Source organism: Paramormyrops kingsleyae, chromosome 12 (genome assembly GCF_048594095.1).
Source record: "Paramormyrops kingsleyae isolate MSU_618 chromosome 12, PKINGS_0.4, whole genome shotgun sequence".
NCBI lineage: Eukaryota > Metazoa > Chordata > Actinopteri > Osteoglossiformes > Mormyridae > Paramormyrops > Paramormyrops kingsleyae.
The window spans coordinates 26,027,626-26,048,638 of record NC_132808.1 but is presented as its reverse complement, the minus strand read 5'-3'; the positions used below and the strand labels follow the sequence as shown (position 1 = coordinate 26,048,638).

General features: G+C 42.0%; 1 protein-coding gene and 1 long non-coding RNA gene across 2 annotated transcripts; both read left to right on the top strand.

The window, feature by feature from the left end:
- The first annotated feature begins 4,078 nt into the window (after nt 1-4,078).
- LOC140593539 (uncharacterized) lies at nt 4,079-5,668 on the top strand. The gene is made up of 2 exons (XR_011993937.1): nt 4,079-4,603; nt 5,058-5,668. It is a non-coding gene; the product is annotated as an uncharacterized lncRNA (long non-coding RNA).
- A 7,728-nt stretch (nt 5,669-13,396) lies between these two features.
- cdkn2a/b (cyclin-dependent kinase inhibitor 2A/B (p15, inhibits CDK4)) lies at nt 13,397-16,662 on the top strand. The gene is made up of 2 exons (XM_023841781.2): nt 13,397-13,748; nt 15,258-16,662. Exons 1-2 carry the CDS (start codon nt 13,626-13,628, stop codon nt 15,513-15,515), a joined length of 381 nt encoding a protein of 126 aa, XP_023697549.2. The 5' UTR covers nt 13,397-13,625; the 3' UTR covers nt 15,516-16,662.
- The last annotated feature ends 4,351 nt before the right edge of the window (nt 16,663-21,013 follow it).

Sequence of the window (21,013 nt, the reverse complement as noted above, 5' to 3'; positions counted from 1 at the left end):
GCACTTTAATGATCTTTCAACAGCATGCATAATTAGGTATTACGCATTTCTGCAGGATAATGATGGTAATGGCTGGCCTGTGGTACCTGCCACACACAGGTCACCGGTATCTGGCCCGGCCCACACAGGCTCCCTCCCCTGCGCTGATGCAGGCCGCCTTCACACTGTCTGACATTGATTACGCCTCCTGCCCCGGTCATGCCATGTGTCTCAGAGAAGGTGCACATCCCAACTGGACCAATCGCAGTGCCTCAGCGGCACATCCTGATTCGGTAGCTGCTGTCAAGCATTTCTTTACTGCACAGTGGCAGTGAATAATGTGTCGTTAGCAGCAGCTCACAGTAGCTTATGTTTGCCCCCTAGTGGTCATATTGTGCAAAGCCCTGTTTGGACAAAGTCATTCTGTTCCATTTGAAAATGCGTAGAAAATACATGAGTAAATGAAGAGGTGCTGGGATCATTTTCTATTGTGCTGTTATTCTGTGTGAATCTCTCTTTCATTATCCAGTGTAAGGTTAGGCATAACTGTAAAGCTGCATGAAGAGCTGCTGGGGTCTCGCATTTTCTATTGTGCTGTTATTCTGTGTGAATCTCTCTTTCATTATCCAGTGTAAGGTTAGGCATAACTGTAAAGCTGCATGAAGAGCTGCTGGGGTCTCGCATTTTCTATTGTGCTGTTATTCTGTGTGAATCTCTCTTTCATTATCCATTATCCTGTGAGGGGGACTGTATGTCTCCCAAGCGGCATGGGGGCTGCATGTCTCCTGGGTTGCGAGTCTCCTATGCTGCGTGTCTCCCAAGCGGCATGGGGGCTGCATGTCTCCTGGGTTGCGAGTCTCCTATGCTGCGTGTCTCCCAAGCGGCATGGGGGCTGCATGTCTCCTGGGTTGCGAGTCTCCTATGCTGCGTGTCTCCCAAGCGGCATGGGGGCTGCATGTCTCCTGGGTTGCGAGTCTCCTATGCTGCGTGTCTCCCAAGCGGCATGGGGGCTGCATGTCTCCTGGGTTGCGAGTCTCCTATGCTGCGTGTCTCCCGGCAGCATGGAGGTTGCATGTCTCCTGGGTTGCGAGTCTCCTATGCTGCATGTCTCCCAAGCGGCATGGGGGCTGCATGTCTCCTGGGTTGCGAGTCTCCTATTCAACGTGTCTCCCAAGCGGCATGGGGGCTGCATGTCTCCTGGGTTGCGAGTCTCCTATGCTGCAAGTCTCCCGGCGGTATGGAGGTTGCATGTCTCCCGGGCTGCATGGGAGCCGCCTGTCTCTTGGACCACGTGGAGGCTGCGTATCTCCTGAGGTCGCATGTCTCCCAGACTGCATGGGGGCCATGTGTCTCCTGGACTGCGCGTCTCCCAAGCCGTGTGGGGGCTGCGTGTCTCCTGGGCCGCGTGAGGGCCGGATGAGGGCCATGTGTCTCTCTGGCCATGTAGGGTGGGAGCTGCATGTCTCCAGGGCCACATGGGGGTCATGCTTCTCCCAAGCTGCGTGGGGGCTGCGTGGGGACTGCGTGGGGCTACATGCATGCTGCAGTGACAGGATGCCGGGGCAGTCAGCCGGCTATCATACTTTGTCAATGTCATTCCTGGGAGGAGGGACCCACAGTAGCTGCATGTGTCTCTGTCACCATAAGTGAGCAGCATCAGGGCGTCTGATTCTCGTTGATTCATAAACCAAGAAGCGGAACATTCCTATACTTTAAGTAACTCACAAAATGCACTTCAGTTTATAGAAGTGTATAAGTTATTTCATCAAAACAGACCATGATATGATTCATACTCTCATATTTTCCATCACGTGAAAAATAAATGCATGTAAAACAACTATTGTTTATGTTCTGTGTGGTAGATTAAGTGCTGCAGCACACAGTGCAAATGTAAAAAGCCCATTGGCATATCATCACATAAACTTATATCCAATCAAATCAAAGTTTATTAAATGCACAGCAGTACAACAAACAGAGGTAGATGTAGCAATGAAATGAGTTTCCCCAAGAACTCACTGTACTGATATGACAGCAGTATTAAATGATGATTTAATGTTCAAAAATTACCTCACAAAATAAAACCCTCACTATCCTTGGAACACCATAACATTCATGATATACTTAAATGCTTAATAAATTGCCACAAACATAAAGAGCGTATCACCAAAATGATTAAACACATGGTGTGTCAAGGTTGGCACCATCTGTCTCTGTCCCTTGTGTTCCGTCCCTGTTTGGCCAGTAAGTGTTGCTGGCCATCCTGTTCCCTCCTTGTGTTCCGTACCTGTTTGGCCAGTAGGTGTTGCTGGCCATCCTGTTCCCTCCTTGTGTTCCGTACCTGTTTGGCCAGTAGGTGTTGCTGGCCATCCTGTTCCCTCCTTGTGTTCCGTCCCTGTTTGGCCAGTAGGTGTTGCTGGCCATCCTGTTCCATCCTTGTGTTCCATCCCTGTTTGGCCAGTAGGTGTTGCTGGCCATCCTGTTCCATCCTTGTGTTCCGTCCCTGTTTGGCCAGTAGGTGTTGCTGGCCATCCTGTTCCATCCTTGTGTTCCGTCCCTGTTTGGCCAGTAGGTGTTGCTGGCCATCCTGTTCCCTCCTCTGTCTTGTAACCCTTTAGCCCCAGTGTGTCCTGTAGTTTTCCGGGGCTCCTGTGTGGCTCATTGGGTTGGGTTGGTAGCTGTATCCTCCAGGCATGGCTTCAGAGCTGGTCAGAGCCAAATCTCATCTGCTTCATTTTATTTATTTCTTTGTGTCCCTAGTCTTGTTATCTTCTCTCTTGTCCTTGGTCTTCCTTGTGTGTGCTTAGTTCACTTCTGCTCCTGTTTGTATTTTTGTTCCAGGTAAAGTTTACTAGTGTAGTAATTCCTAGTGCATGATTAGTGTTCCTAGTTTCAGTGTTTGCCACGTATCTTCTGTGTTCATTTAATGTTACTGCTTCAAGCTGTTTCTTGTGGTTGCTGTGCCTCAGTTGATTGCTTAGGTGTCTTACACCTGTTCCTTGTTTGCCCCGGCTTTCTGTGTGTATTTAAGTGCCTGCCTTGCTCTGTTCCGTAGTCAGTCATTGCGTTTGTGTTACCGCGTGTTGTTACTTTCAAAGTTCTGCTCGTGGTGTTGCCTGGTTCCCATTGTAGGTTTATTTGCGGTTCTGTTTCTGATATTTACCGCAGTTTAGTTCTGACCCCTCGTGGTCCATTTATTTTCTGGTTTCCCCTTTGTTGTTTTGGGGTACCTTTTCCGAAAGCTTTGTAACGCTAAGTAGTTCATTATCTAGTACTTAATATCGATCGTTAATTAGCACGCATTTCCCGAAAAACTTCGTAACTGAAGTAGTTCCACATCTCGTTCGTGGATTTATTAGGGCTCTGACCCACTCGTTATTTTGTACGTCGTTTTTTTTAGAACTTTTGCCGGCTGTCCTGTCACAGACCGAGAAATCGTCCAAAATAGATGACAAAAACAAATTTTTTGGACAACGTAATAATGCTGATGATAAGAGGTCAATATTGCAATATAAAACTATGAAGTCGAGTACAAATTAGCACAAACTAGGCTCGTTGTTGTTACACCTGTATGCCATTTCAGTACGTAATAGGATTGTGCACCACTCAGAACTGACTGTACCCACTAAACATTGGACGTCGGATAGACGTGCAGATCATGTCTATATTGGGTCCGTCAGTCCATGACCAATTCTGGACATCTATACAACGTCCAAACTAGGTCCACAATTTGAACGTCCATCCATGACCCAGCTTGTACGTCAATATGACATTCAACATTTAAACGTAATTTTTTGGACGTCATGTGGACGACTATGACAGGTGCAGGAAATATAGTTTTATTTACAAATATCAACATTGCTGTTATCAACAATTTTATGTGAATACAGATTATTTATAAACAAACATGATTTATTATGTTTTAGCATATTGATTTATTCAGTACGGGGATTTTTTGTTCTTGTTTTTCTTTAACTGGTTTATTTATTTCAATTAATCAATTTATTTGTTTATGCATATATGTATTTATCCATATATCTGATTATTTATTAGGAAATGCAATTTGTGGGAATTAGAGTTCTGAAAATATATCCAGGGCTGCAGATAAACTGGTGCGCAAGTACGCATTCACCTTTAAAAGCGATATGTGCGGCAATCAATTGCTGTGACAGTGCAAATGCGTACGTATTTTATATGCATTTGGTCCGTCTATACCACAAATGAAGTACGAATTAGCATATACAGGTTAAAATGCACAATAATTTCTTGTCATATCAGCGCAAATGCACATAAAATACGTACGCATTTGCACTGTCACAGCAATCGATTGCTGCACGTATCGTTTTTAAAGGTGAATGCAAACTTGCGCACCAGTTATCTGCAGCCCTGCCTATATCTACCCTTAAAAGTGACGCCATAACAGCCATTCCTGGTTGACGCTCAAGAGAGGCAAAGATTCAAACAGTCAACGCCACTCTGATTGGCTGAGGCAACAAGCCAGACATTTTGGCGCGATACGGCATGTTCAAGGCAATGGAAACGGCCGCACGGATTTTCAGCCTGCTTCGCAAGTTCACTACCTAAATCCCTATATTGAGTCCACCCATCGTTTTCCTGTAAACTGAAGGTAAGCTTGGTCAGCCTAATAAATTCTATGTCCGTTTGTACGTACAGTGTTAGCTAGTTTAGCGTTTTTCTCTTAAATTCCCAAAACTGCTGTGGTTACAGAAGTTAGCATGTATTAACGGCACAGATTTATTTGTTTTGCCTTAGCTTGCTGCTATGTACAGCACTCTTGGTTCAGTTTCAATGGTATTTTGACTGTCCACGAGAGATCATGTCATTTAATGTAAATGTAAACTGTTTGTATCTTGCAAATTGTGAATTCGTATGACTATTAGGGTTGCCAACAGGATAGGTCGAAAGCTAGCTAGCAGCATGACAAGGAGTTCTAGCTCGTGGCTAACTAGCTAGAGTCCGTAGACGGGGTTCACGGAGGATTCGAGGTTGAATGATGTTACCCTCAGTGACTTATCATTCATTAAATGAACATAAGTTTTTGTCTTTTTCTGCTTGTGCAGAAGGAGTCTTGAAATTTGATGAGGCCGCCACTGAAGAGTACATCAAGATGCATGTTTCAGAGCACCTCAAGCATGCACCTCAAAGACATGGAGGTGGAGTATTCACTCAGGACTGATAAGCCCAGCCTACAGGACTTTGAACCAGAATTGTTGTTCCCCATGTTCGTTCTGAAAACCATGTGAAAACTGAGTAGTGCAGAGCAGCCTGTAGCAGTTTTAAGTTGTAGGATCTCTAGAATGTCTTTTAACTGGTGCCATGATGATGCTGCTGCAGTTCCAAGTTCTCTGTTCAGATGACAACTGTCACTCTGCCCGTGTCTCTCTCACACACACACACTTTTCCCAAATCAGTTAAATTTATAGGCCTCCTTTATAGGCCTTACTTTGTGCCCTGATGTCTTCCTTTATTACCAATGTTATGTGTCAATGGTGCTGAACTGTGTCTGGCTTGGTTTAAGGACTAAAGGCCAGGGGTCACAAAGTGTATTAGGTCAGGTATATAGACACATTTCAGAGCTTCACAATGTTTTGGATGACAACCAGCAGCCCTGTTTGTTTTATTATTATTATTAGTAGTAGTAATATTATTTTTTAATAAAGGTTTAAATGGGGGTTTTGCGTTGTGATTTATTTGTCAACCTATGTGTATAACTGTTACCCATGTTTCCAGAGGGTGGAGGGCATGTTTTCTGAACCAGTTGATTTTCCTGTAGCTTTTTGGCTGAACAGGTAGTTTGAACTGGAAATGCATTACAACTTTGTATGCGTCTCCAGTTATCCGAGACAGTCAAATTAAGTTATTGGAATATGAGCTAGTCCCATTTCAGAAGGTGGCATACTGTTCCAGACCATTTTCCAATAACTTCATTTGATTGTCTCAGCCACAGATAACTGGAGATGCATACAAAGGTGTAAACAAAGCTACTGAAAAATTAACTGGTGGCCTATAGAAAACATGTCCTGCACCCTCTGGTAACATAGGACTACAGAGCCTATAGAAACAGTATAAAAACAATGTCTAAAATGAGTCTAAGTTTGACGTTGAAAAGACGGCCACAGCGACCACATGTGGACTATAAATAGCTCAAACACAGAGGTCCCATGGACGTCAACACTAGACGTTCATTAGACGTCAAAAAAAAGACGTCGCCTGGCGTTACAAAACAACCCCTTCAGTGGACCAAAATTGGACGTCCAAAAACGACATATAAAAGACGTCATTCCGACGTCACTTTGCGCAGTGGGTAGAATGACCTTAACAATCAAATTCAGTTCATAAACTTGCTTGAAAACACGGTGCAGAATCGCAACGCAACTTCGAATATAATTAAGTAGAATTCAAATGGAATTGATTTCACATCAATTCGTATGCATAGGGAAACTGCAGCTTTAATAATACAGGATAATAGCAGCAAAACGTACCCATCGGCCAAGCCCCCACCCCCTCCCCACTCCGATCGAGCACCTGCCTTGAAAGGTCTGTGCATGTCGCTATTATTTATGGTAACACACATAAACAGTAAAATAAATGCTCCCTGACAAGGACTTGTATGACTGGCATAAAGCAAATGCATATTGTTAGAACAAGCTAAAACAATTACACAATTATCTTATACAGTCATACAAATATGAAGTTATACTCACCAGTACATATATGAGGTCAATATATACATCTACCATGCTGGAAGAAAATAAGTTATGTAATTATTTATACTTTGACATTCCTGTGTTGTATGATGCATTGAATTTAAATTAATTTAATTTTTCTTCCTGTCATTCCAATTCAACACCTTACAGGATGTGGCCCAAGTCAATTCAAAATCAATTAAGTTCTGAATAACCCTGGTAGGCTACATAATGAGCTAACCAATCAAACCTGCTTTGTGTTCAGTCGCATCTTTTGAACTGGGAAGGTGAATCACCCCTCATGACCAACCAAGGCAGATAATTAAAACAGAAAACAGCATTTGACACAGCACCATCCAGGAAACTGATTTTGCAGGTGGTCATGAACCCCTTGGACATTCTCAATAATGAACAATAGCCTGAGCTGAAATAATGAGCCTCCTTGGTCTGGTGCAGGATAAATTGGAAAGAGGAACATACCGGAATTTTGCCCTCAGTGCACCGTGCAGCTTCTGACAGCTCTCTGCTTCTACGCCCCCTGGTGGAAACACACGTAGACCTCAACCATTCCTTACTTACATCATAATCTTGTTATTCACTGAAATCGATTAGTTTTGGGAATGCCAGCCCTGCTTTCTTAATAAAACCCTTCTGTCTTGGAGCTGCCACTGGATCACTTCTCTTTGTCTGAGCCATGCCACGTTGTGTCTCGTACGGCATGCAAGTGGAGTCGTGAAGTCCAACGAACGAGGATTTATTGGTCTCAGACGGGCAGAACAGGACAGGATCTGACACGACGCAAAACAACATCAATGACAATTCTAGGGAAGACTGACTCAGACGAGGACTAAATCCACAAGACTAGGCAAACAGAACAGGTGAGAACAATCAGGGATGAACACGAGGTAACAAGGTGGGCGTGGCACACATTAGGATCGGACGGAGCGGGCCGTGACACGTTGCTGTGACATGGTGATACAGTAAGTAATAAAATGGCATGCAGGCCAGGCAGATGACGGCATATTTTTATATTCAGGCCTGCAGATTGTGGGCACAGGATGGCACTGTGACAGGGTGAAACTATAATGACAGGGAGACACTGTAACTGGGCAACGCTGTGAAGGGGGGGCCCTGTGACGGATTGACACTGTGATAGGGTGACACTATGATGAGAGCCCAATGACAGGGAGACACTGTAACTGGAAAACACTGTGAAGGGGGGTGGGGCGGTGATGGATTGACACTGTTTAGTGCCTGGCTGTCAGGCATTTTTAAACATAGTTTTGTATTATTATTATACACTCACCTAAAGGATTATTAGGAACACCATACTAATATGGTGTTTGACCCCCTTTCGCCTTCAGAACTGCCTTAATTCTACGTGGCATTGATTCAACAAGGTGCTGAAAGCATTCTTTAGAAATGTTGGCCCATATTGATAGGATAGCATCTTGCAGTTGATGGAGATTTGTGGGATGCACATCCAGGGCACGAAGCTCCCGTTCCACCACATCCCAAAGATGCTCTATTGGGTTGAGATCTGGTGACTGTGGGGGCCATTTAAGTACAGTGAACTCATTGTCATGTTCAAGAAACCAATTTGAAATGATTCGAGCTTTGTGACATGGTGCATTATCCTGCTGGAAGTAGCCATCAGAGGATGGGTACATGGTGGTCATAAAGGGATGGACATGGTCAGAAACAATGCTCAGGTAGGCCGTGGCATTTAAACTATGCCCAATTGGCACTAAGGGGCCTAAAGTGTGCCAAGAAAACATCCCCCACACCATTACTGTACACCACCACCACCAGCCTGCACAGTGGTAACAAGGCATGATGGATCCATGTTCTCATTCTGTTTACGCCAAATTCTGACTCTACCATTTGAATGTCTCAACAGAAATCGAGACTCATAAGACCAGGCAACATTTTTCCAGTCTTCAACTGTCCAATTTTGATGAGCTCGTGCAAATTGTAGCCTCTTTTTCCTATTTGTAGTGGAGATGAGTGGTACCCGGTGGGGTCTTCTGCTGTTGTAGCCCATCCGCCTCAAGGTTGTGCGTGTTGTGGCTTCACAAATGCTTTGCTGCATACCTCGGTTGTAGCGAGTGGTTATTTCAGTCAAAGTTGCTCTTCTATCAGCTTGAATCAGTCGGCCCATTCTCCTCTGACCTCTAGCATCAACAAGGCATTTTCGCCCACAGGACTGCCGCATACTGGATGTTTTTGACTTTGCACACCATTCTTTGTAAACCCTAGAAATGGTTGTGCGTGAAAATCCCAGTAACTGAGCAGATTGTGAAATACTCAGACCGGCCCGTCTGGCACCAACAACCATGCCACGCTCAAAATTGCTTAAATCACCTTTCTTTCCCATTCTGACATTCAGTTTGGAGTTCAGGAGATTGTCTTGACCAGGACCACACCCCTAAATGCATTGAAGCAACTGCCATGTGATTGGTTGATTAGATAATTGCATTAATGAGAAATTGAACAGGTGTCCCTAATAATCCTTTAGGTGAGTGTATTTCAAGCCTTGTCATGTTATTGGATTGAAATTTAAATAGATCATTGATTTAATTGATAGATTTAAGCTCTCAAACATTTTAAGTCCTGTATTTCCATTCAGACGGTCTTTTCAGGTAAAATGAGTGCCTTGTTTGGTAAAGTGGGCCCATCTATTTTGTAATCTAGAAATTACTTTACCCGTAACGATTCTGAATATTAATTAATGGTAAACTGAATACATAAAATCTTTTACATTAAAAATGGAATTAATCAGAATAGTGGATTTTTGTTGTTTTGTCTTAATTCTTTAATATTAAATAATGTAGATGAAATTATATTCACTTACAGGTTAATTAACCTACATGTTATTTAATAAAAAACAGTGACATCTAGGTTCTTGCTTTGTTGGTAGATGCTGTGAAGATCCTGCTTACACCTGTAGCTGGTCCTTCACTGGAAGCTCAGCTGAGCCGCACTTATGCCGAGTCGAACCCTCGACAGCCATATGTCTGTGATGTGATCATGGGCGTAAATTATGGGGGTTGTAGCCCCCCCAATAAATCAAAACCAGCTAATACAACCCCCCCAATAATCATGTTTCCCCCGTAATGGGTGGAGACCTCAACCCCCCCAATGTTCCAGCCAGAGTTACGCCCTTGGATGTGATGTTCGTCTCCCTCCAGCGTCGCTTTGGACAAAAGCACCTTCTACATAAATCAATGTAAACATAAATCACCCAATAGCCCTTTTTCTTCTGCACAAGATTCATAGATGCAGGATAGAGTGACGCCACGCTTAGTCACACCTGCAGCCCTTCGCAGAGAGGAGAGGGGCACGTTCCACACTACGGCAGGAAGTCAGGCCTGCGCTTCCTGCACTCACTGGCTGCCCATTGTATTCTCTCCTCACTGCAGAGATTCTAATCCCTTCCCCTCTTTAGCTGCATTTTCTCCCCCTCTCTGCTGTTGACCTACACTGTGTCCATCTCTCCTTCGGCATCCTACCTCTCACTGACTTCATATTTGATGCCATTTTATTTTTATTTTGAACGGCACAGGTTACAATAAGCATTATTTAATATATACACACACAATGTTCCAGGTGATAATGGGTAATGAACTCTGGAGTCAGGGCAGTGTATATATATATATATATATATATATATGAACAACCACAACACATACAATGACTGATCTGGGAAACAGAGGTAGACGTGGACTGATATACACTAAACAGGTCAAAACTAACATCAAACAGCTGGGAACAATCAGGGTAATACACGCGGGTAATGAGGGGGCGTGGTACACACGAGGATCGTGTATAAGTATCAAGAAAACACTATATTTTATACATTAGAACAAAATAACTGCTTCAATGATATACTTTTAATTAATTTAAAGCACTTGAACAGTGCCCCACATTACCTGAAAAACACTTGCCCCGCACCATTATTAACATTTACACAAAAAAAAAACGAGACCGAGGGCAAAGCTTAAATTGCATACTTCTTCTGAATTCACTGTATTCATTTAAATGTATAAAAACATGAATACAATGCATTTTAAAACTACACGCATGATTAAACAAAAGTAAATGAATGAACTGACATTTATACTGCAAATGGATGTAAGTGGCTTCATAAGCAGATGCCTGACTGCTTGGTTCCCGTTTTCGTGCCGTAAACATGCGGAGAGCACGGGGATTTCCGCCGTCCATCCAGCCATCAGTGCACCCACGCGCAGCCCGCCGTCCATCCAGCCATCAGTGCACCCACGCGCAGCCCGCCTTCCTCACCAAGAGGGGAAGGTCATTTTGGGCAAACAAAAACGCCTCGTTTCTGAACGGCTGTGCGATTGCTAAACACACCCACACCATTCGTTCAAAACAAATTCATTACAGCTCTATTCATGGTTCACCTTGATCTCCTTGCTTTTGCAGAGCGCTCGTCTCACTGCAGCTTCCCGGACGGTTACGTATAGGTATGACGCATATGTATGACCGCAGCGGGCACCGCATCCCCCATGCTGGAATTCAGCCGTTCGCGTTCAGTTTTCAGCCTTTCATATCTAGTTGTCAAATTGAACCCCGTGTCCAGTAATTAGCAGCTTGTTAGTTATGTAGTGTTTGCTTAATGGGTGTACGAGGCTCTGCAGTATCCATGTGCCCAGCAGGCCCGGACTGGCCAGTCGGGAGACCCTGGAGAATTCCCTGTGAGCCGCTTATCTGTTGTGCCGGTCAGAAACAAAATAAATTTACGCGTTTACCTTACAAGTTTAAAATTGAGCTAGTCGGAAACAAACTTTAGAACTGAAAAGCACGCCTGATAATGTTAATCAGTGAGTCTAAAACCACAATCGTGCTGCATAGCGAAAACCGCAAATTCGCTGTGCAATCGCTGGGTGGGCGAGGTAGGCGGCTGCTAATGGCTTATTATGGCTCATCACTGGAAGTTTCTCAAACGATGATGTCAGAAAGAGACCAGGCGGAGCTGAAAAAGTCAGACTGCTTGAAGAGTTCAATATGCTATTTATGATTTATTTGCTTTTTAAAATGTCATTTATTGCGACAATAAGACTTAAATTGTGGCATCATTCATCGAGGTTCCCCCAGAAAGAAGCCAAAATGAGTTGGCATTGGGCATAAAATTCCCGGGCACTCTGTGCCTGATGCCCAGAGCTTGACATTTCAATAAGCAGGTGTCAGTATTCACCTTGTTATTTACTGCCGGCAGCCTGGACTATGAGATGTGGCAGATGCAAGGAGCGTATTCTGAAGAAAAAAACAAAGATGTAGCGGGCCGCGGCCCTGCATGCTCGACGGTGAGCGGCGCGTCTTAAAGCAAAACGACAAAGCAATTTCCGTCTCTTCCCTTTTAATGTCACATTTGCTATAGCCGGTTCGACGTGGGTTGGAAAGTGAAAATGTCTGCTTCTTAGGATAAAACTCCTTTAATCGAAAAAAAATAATAGGCCTATATTAATTCGTAATAAAGTACTGAGAAGATGATTGTATATTAATGAAAAAAAGTAAAGATTGTTTTAGACGCAGTAACTGTAGGACAGTTATTACTATTACAACAGTGATGATTATTGCCAACTATAGCTGTTGGTATGATGCCCTTATGACAGAATATTGAAAATGGTATGCCGGTGTCTTACCATCAGCTGCACCAGCGGTGTCTGTAATGTCTTTATCTTAAAATCCAAAATGTATTTCAAGCCTATAGGTTATAATATTCGCGCACTGTATTCGTCAGATAGGGCTGGTATACGAAATACGCCTATACTATATAATTTATAAAAAAAACAGTACGACAGAAAACTGAATCCGTGTGTCCTTGACAGCAGTATGATTGTTGTATATGATCTGCATCACCTGTATGCCAAATAAATGTAATAAAAAATAAACAGAGACCTACCGTAAGTTTTAGGAGAAACGTTTCCAGACTTTAGTGCAGAGTGGCTGTGCGTGTTTGACAGCCGTATAAAAGGCATTTAACGATCGAGTATAAGAGAGCGCGTTTACCTTACAGGATATATTAATGTTTTGCTTTTCATTCGTTCCTAATGCTAACAGAACGGTCGTATTATTTCAAGTTAATTAATTAAAAATGTCAGCATGCGCTTCATATGCAAAATATAATGAAATATTAAATATATATATATATATATATATTTAATTTCATCGAAATGAATAATGATTTCTTTTCGATGGCATTTAGTTATATTAGGCTGTACAACAAGATTGTGTATTTACTTTGTATTATAGTTTTTTATGGGGCTATTTTCTAGAAAGCGCAGTTTAAATCCTGTCGACCTTTTTATTGGGATTTTGGTTTGAATACATTTAATCTTACAATGTCGTCATACAATTCTGTGAGAAAAAAACATGGAAACATGCAAGCTGAATGTTTGTTTTGCTTTAGCGGAATGTATATTGAATTATCGGTGGAAGTTAAACTTAAAAACTGCATCTCTGTTTTGGGCTAAATTTATCTTTTAATGGACGACAGAAAAATGAGCGGCAGGTCATCTGTGTGTACATTTTAATGCATTAATTTTGGTCGAAGACGTCAGCTTTTTGTTTGAATAACAACACAGGTTTATTAATTAATAGCAGGCAGGGGCCAAAGAACACGAAAACCTGCAGGTTGAAGGCGGCTGTGAGATGGGACCATCGCCACCCCCCTCCCCCGACCGCTCCGCCTCATAACCCACTATATCACACGGCCGCTTGCGGCTTCCTGTTTGCTTCGCTGAGGCTGCGCGTCACGGTCTGCGCACCGGGCAAGTCTGAGCAGATCCACAGCCGGGGAGAGAAGCGTTCCGAGCCCCTCCCGCATCCGCCAACAGGCTGGACATGCCGTCTCCGGCCGTCATGCGGCTTGCGTACCTGTCAGCAGGGACACAGCTTTAGTGGAAGCCGTCGAGCACAATGGATCGGGTGGATGTGCTGACATCGGCCGCGGCGACGGGGAACCACGAAAACGTCCAAGCTCTGCTTCAGGCGGGGGTCGATGCCAACGCGGTGAATAGGTTCGGACGGACTGCCCTCCAGGTCGGTGCCTCGACCGCCAGAGCATCGCCACCAAAATCATTTTCTGGATGCGAGGTGGTGTGGTGTGGTCATGTCAAATAATCTAATAATCAGCACCTAACGGGCTACTGCTTAAGATTTAAAATCCAATGTTATAATACTGCATTGGTTCCGTTATCAAATGCTCTGCATTTCCAGGGTATTTTGGTCTAACAGTATCACATAATCAGCGCTTAAAAACTACAAACCTACCATTCAATTCAGACTTTTTATTACACTAATAGTACTTTTAGACTTAAGATCCATATTATGATATTAGTTCCGTTATAATTTTATAAACGCTGCATTTCCTAGATAATTATTTTAGTCTAACCGTATACCACATAATCAGCTCTTCAAAAGACTACAAAAACCGACCATTCGATATTCAACATACACTATGTATTATACTGCTGTTTAAGATTTAATACCAGTATCACAATGTTATATTTGCTGGGGTATTTTTAAAACTTGATAAACTCACGAAAATCTCACGGCATCACATAATCAGGGTTTTAAAGAAACTTTAAGAAAACGTAGAATTAATACAAGCCCTGTATTATAGTGATAATACTGTTTCAGAAATAAGGTCAGCATCGCTAGGCTATATTTGTCACTTATTGTAGCGCAATATGATTAAAATTTTTCTATTTTTGTTTATTTGTATTATAAATCCGCAGTTACGATTTGTGAAATAATTTGTAGCAAGCATAAAACTAACAAAACTAAATGTAAAAAAATCCATCACGCAGTTCCAATTTCGGGCTATAATTGTTCAGCAGATATTCTGGTCACTATCGTTTTATATGGTGCATAACGGAGTGGAGTGTACAATTTTTAATTTTATTATTAGTTAGTAAATCAGAATCAGAAACTTTCAGAAAATTTGTCATTATACAAAGGTTTAACGAAAATTGTGTACAGTCCTTTGCAATGCAAAAATAATATAATATTGCAAGCAATAAAATAAAATAATTTAAAATACCTTTTTGTGCATAAGAAACTTAATATATAACAGCAGGTTATTGCACATTGTAAGTTTTAGAAATATTGCACAGATTTAACTTGGTATTGCACAGGTTTGTGAAAGATCTTAAAATCCTAATCTAGTAAAATCCTATAGGGTAGTTTGGTTTTTTGATGAATAAATAAATCACTTTAATAAATTACTATTAAATTACTAGAACGAAATTGTACTTGAGTAGTAGTCCATATTGATAAAAAAAAACAAAAAAACAAAACAAAACAAAAAAGCCTTTAAAGGGTCTTAGGCACTGAAAATATGTATGAGCAAGCTTGCCACCTAATTGTCTACTAATAGGCAGTGTTTTAGTAAAAGACGTGGAATGGTACACCATATTTAAAGTGAATCATAATAATGATTACATAATAATAATAACAAGAACTGACAATAATAGAGGTAACATTCATACTCGTCGCCGTATTAAGGTAACATGTACTGTAATACTAAAATACTCACCGATTGTTCAGGTCATGATGATGGGAAGTACCGCCGTAGCGCGGGTGCTCCTCCAGTACGGAGCCGATCCCAGCGTCCGGGACCGCGACACCGGCGGCACGCCGCTGCACGACGCCTCCAGAGGAGGCTTCCTTGACACCGTGAAGGTCCTGGTGGCGCACGGAGCTGAAGTCGACGCCCGGGACTACGGAGACCAGCGACCGATAGATCTCGCCAGGGAAAACGGGTATAGGGACGTAGTGGATTTTCTGGAATTACACCTTCATTAAGCAATACAATCCACATATGACGTGAAAGATAGTATTTATATCGAAAAGCACATTAACCACTTTTACTGCTTCTAAGGTAATTAATGTATTCGCGTAGTCTCGTGGTAAAGTTTAGCTTTTCAAAGTGTTTATAAATTAACGGTACACCATATCAGTTAAAACGGACGATAGGCGCTCTTTTTATCTTTTATCCTACTGTTTCATTTTTCAGAACTAGTCGATTCAGGCGATATTGATTTTACAAGATAAAGCGCTTGTATGTTTGGCATGAAAAAGCTGAAAATATGGCAGGTCGATTTGTACCAAAGGATTCAAAAGCTTTATTGTCGTTTGTGCAAGTAGGATATATAATAGGGCCAGTTGCGCGCCTCCCTTCAGACTTAAAAACATATAACGATAAATACCAAAAAACAGCAAACAACAAACTGGAACTGAATAGTGAAGACGGCATAAAAATACAGCCGACCTTGTACTGGACTGCTTGTTCCTCAGCAACATGACTGAAACTGTATCATAATTAGGCCTGTAGTAGTATAGGGTTATTCCGTTTTGATCATATAATAAAATATAAGGTTTTGGTTAAAATTATTATCGGTGAAATTTAGAAGTGTGAAGTCTATATCGGCGTAAATCGGTTACATTTAAATTTAAAATATTTCGGTGCGAAATATTAGGTAGGAAATATTTTACAACTGAAAGTTCCGATACTGAGGCGGCAGTATCAAAAGTCCTTCATTGTATTTTGTTTTTGTGTTTGTTTGTTTTTTTTATACGGCACTTTTAAATTTATTAGGTCCAATTTTGTGGCGGGTCAAGAGCAAATATCATTTCATAATTACTGAGGTTTCTTTTTAAAAAGCATGAAACCCATTGTCCGGGGTTTGCCGGAAGCATGCAGATTTTTGCGGATTTATAACGACTCTTAAATTTCTTGTATAAACGATTTCTTTCCTTTTTTCCCATTTACAGTTTTTATGCTTTCTCTGGGTTAATGTAGCCTTATTGTAACCTATGGCTTACAGTTTAGCTTATACAGGATGTACTCTCACTGATTATGTTTCTGTACAGCTACTTCCTACCTGGGTTAAAGGCCTATTAGAATAAAATATTGGCATACATGATTATTGAAATAAAACGCAAGCGTGAAGTGAAGTGTTTTTAATTAGATGCATGTTGACGCTGTGAATACTGGGAGCGCTCGGCGCTGTTTCATTTGCCATGTTTCTGTTATTTACCTACCACTATAATCGAATTAACCCACTTTACACAATCAGGCAGCGCTGATATTTCTCGCCGTTCTCGGCCTTTCAAGTCAAGTCACACACTTAATGTTCATTTTAAAATATGCAGCACACAATGAAATGAAATAGCATTTGTCCTAAACTTTAAAAACTTTTAAAAAATCATAAAACAATAATATAGACGAGACACACATACCCACACAGTGCACACACGCATATACACACATACCCACACAGTGCACACACGCATATACACACATACCCACACAGTGCACACACGCATATACACACATACCCACACAGTGCACACACGCATATACACACATACCCACACAGTGCACGCACGCATATACACACATACCCACACAGTGCACACACACACACGTTGGTCTTCCTATCTAAATGGCGACCCTATCTAAATGGAAAAACCCTAAATCCGAATCACCACACCCTTAACCTCTATACCCATCCCTAACCTTAACCATAAGTAACCAAACCAAATACAAGACTTTTACAATAATTTTTACCTTTTTGATTGCATTCACAGATTTTTATAAAACTGGGGTTATCCAAATGGGGACCTCAAAAGATGTCCCCAAAAGTAGGGAAATTTCAGGTTTTACTACACTTTGGGGACAATTTGGTCCTCGCATGTGATCTATGCAAAGCCACACACATACACGGACACATGCTTCTGGTCTTTGGGGTCCACAACAGGCCGCAGCACAGAGGACTGAGACGACCTCGGAAATGCTTCAGGCCTAAAGCACAAATGAGGAAACTGAGACTGAAAAAGGAGAAGCAACTGGAATAAAACTTTGTACGATAGCAGAAATGGAGTTGCGAGGGTGGGGTGAGTTCGGGAGAAAAGCTTTAACCAAATAATGAATGTGTGATTATCTCGTTATTTTAATGTGCGGCTACACGTACAGAAATCAGGCATTGTAACGAATGTCAGTGAATGCGGCATTAAATTCTATGCAAAACTGTAATTATCGACTTTCGACATAGGAAAAATGAACTAGAAAATTGCCATGAGTATGTTAAGGATTAGCCTAGTTCTATGTAGACACATCAGATACATGCCGTCGCATACGTTGGTGTATAATTATACAGGTATAACTGAAAATAATTTTCAGAATCAGCTGATTGTTTTTACCTGTTTTTACCTGTTTTTACTGGATGGGTTTAGGTTATCTCCTTTCAGGTGAATGAAGGACAACTACAATGTACTGTAGTTTACAATATGAGCTGCACGGCGTTCTCCTGGGAAACGTCTGCCGGAGACTTTGGCTCTGGTTCAAAGCCTATTACCATATATGGGCCCTTGTCGCTGTACGCGGTCTGTTTCATGCCAGAACAAACGTGCTTCAATTTACAAAAATCCTGAGTCACTGTCTTCACAAGTGGACAGTCTCGTGTCATTGTGTTATGCACACATGGCAAATTAAAAAAAAGTTTGTTAAATGAAAGACATTTCTATCTGTCACAGAAGCTAAAGAATGAAAATGAATAATAATGATAATAACGATAATCACCCCAACGTCCCAAATGAGGACATATAAGCTATGGGGAATTCAAATGGCCGGGGTCTTCTCGTGGTTCAAAGTCCAAGTTTTCCTGTCACATATAGCCTACATCTGAGCAGTGTAGTCCCCTATGAAATCCGTTTAATATCTTCTTAATTTCTGTTTGTTTTTTCCAAATTCCATTTTTTTCGGATTTATTTTGACCTGTTTCAAATGATAAGTTTTTATAAGGTGCCAAACCGAAAAATTAGCATTTAAGGAGACAGTCTCCTGCTTTTCACAGCATGACGTGTTGCTCCGTCTATCTCTATTGCCTGTATCCACTCTTGCGTCCTTAAAGGCTCCTTTCGTTTCGGCAGCTCACAAAAAACTAATTCTAGGTTCTGCATGGATATTCGGGTCATTTGGTGAGTTAATATAAAATTTAAGCATATAGGTTTAAGTGTATGTAGCGAGTCGGGCATCATTTCTTCTTTAGTAGTCCGAGTCGCGGTCGTGTTGAATAAAAGCACCGGGCGAATTCGGGTCGCCCGTGAACGGACCCGTGCATCACCGGTACCTACACCGCAATGGAGTAAACGTTAGAGCCGCTTGGGAAGAGTAGCGCCAGAACTTCTTCATAGCGATGGCCAAATGGGGCCACTGAAAATCTTGGGGTGGCACGACAAAACGAAAAACCGAGCTGAATTTCAGGAATTCTGTTATGCTGTTGTAGTATGTAGCTAATTGAAAACTATGAGAAAGATTTAAGGGATGGCCTACTGATATACTCTGGTTTCTTGTGTTACATTTAATGTTACAGTGATCACATGTGCATAGACTTAAAATTACATAGTGCAATTAACATTTTGAGTTCCACAATAGTCCTATTTTAATTTATGTATATGGGAACAAGCTTAACCAAGTTTAAAAACATCACACTAGTCTCCAATTATGTTCAATACAACTTATTTGCCTATACACAATTCTATTCAAACTAATCAAACTGAACTACTAATAAATATAAATCAGAAGGCAGAAGTGATTATGTCATGACTTGTAACTTAATGGAAACACACTCTAACCATACATTTATCCAAATGATGTTACAGAGGATACTACTATCTGGCCTAATGATCCATTTCCTTACAGTCATCACTTCACCTGTTGGTCCAGGAACAGGTCAAACACCTGCTTTTGCTGAGTCCTGCGTCGCCTCTCTAACCATAGTTGCTGTCTATCCCTGATCTCCTGCTGTCTGATGTTCTTCATCTTCATCTCTTACTGATGCTGTCGGTGTCTATCTATCATGCTCTGCCTCTGCTTCTTCCTCTGCATCCTCCTCTTCATTAAGAGGGGGATGCTCCCCTCTTGGCTCTCGATCTCCTGCACTAACTTTCTTCTTAAAGTAAAGAGAGAGATCTATAGACTTTCTCTTCATTGTCTGCAAACTGACAACATATACAGTATACCAGCACCAGCTAACGTTAGCAAGGTAATTAAATTCGGCACTAAAACGTCACTCCAGCCGCCAAAGTTTACTGAATAAATCATTTCCACCCTTCTTTTTAGAAATTATGACTTACTCACTCACCGGTCGTCTTCTTCCTTAACTCCACGTGCGACCGGCGTTTGTTGATGATGACCAGAGACCTGCTGAGCTGCTGCTTTCTGTCAGCCCCCCCAGTGTGTGAATCGAGAGCTTCTTGCTGACTGTGCATTTGTTGAAACGCATAATTGAACAGAGAAGCATATCATGCATATGCAACCGATGAGAGGGGGCCCAGCAAATTTAGCAGTGGGGCCATGGACCCCCCTGGCCACTGCATGGTGGCGCCAGTGCTTGGGATGTGCCCCAAGTCCCTGCAGTGGGAGCAAGGCTTATGGTTAGGCAACATCACGGAACTCATTTGGCCAGATTTGGCTACGGCAGAGTCCGTCCTGCTAAAAACTCTCTGGCTATGCCTTCTGAGTGAGTACTTTACACTATCTGGACAACTGCAAAATGTGAAAAAATCGTAGGTTGAAAATGTCAATATAATATCGACACAATACGCACAATTCCGTGCCAATAAGTAAATACCGCTTTTCACGCCTCGATTCCGCGATTCTCTCTGTGTTTTTGGGATCACAGAAGCCATAGGACCATAGCAGTGAAATGCCTTTCGTCATGCTTCCTGTGTTGTGTTGAAGGAAGTATGCAATACAAAGGAAACAAAAGAGTATAAAAAGAGAAGAAATTATCAGAGTAAAATAAAATGACTGCAAAATAGACAATAATAGAGAGCAGTATATCAGCAGTGTAAAATGGTGTGCAGTGACAGCAGTATACAGCAGTGTAAAATGGTGTGCAGTGACAGCAGTATACAGCAGTGTAAAATGGTGTGCAGTGACAGCAGTATATCAGCAGTGTAAAATGGTGTGCAGTGACAGCAGTATACAGCAGTGTAAAATGGTGTGCAGTGACAGCAGTATACAGCAGTGTAAAATGGTGTGCAGTGACAGCAGTATACAGCAGTGTAAAATGGTGTGCAGTGACAGCAGTATACAGCAGTGTAAAATGGTGTGCAGTGACAGCAGTATACAGCAGTGTAAAATGGTGTGCAGTGACAGCAGTATACAGCAGTGTAAAATGGTGTGCAGTGACAGCAGTATACGGCAGTGTAAAATGGTGTGCAGTGACAGCAGTATACAGCAGTGTAAAATAGTGTGCAGTGACTCCAGCTTGCCAGGTTCTCCACCTCCTTCT

Coding starts and splice junctions, on each gene's coding strand:
- cdkn2a/b (XM_023841781.2), top strand. CDS start 13,626: ATGGATCGGGTGGATGTGCTGACATCGGCCGCGGCGACGGGGAACCAC. Junction 13,749..15,257: donor TCGGACGGACTGCCCTCCAG/GTCGGTGCCTCG, acceptor CCGATTGTTCAG/GTCATGATGATGGGAAGTAC.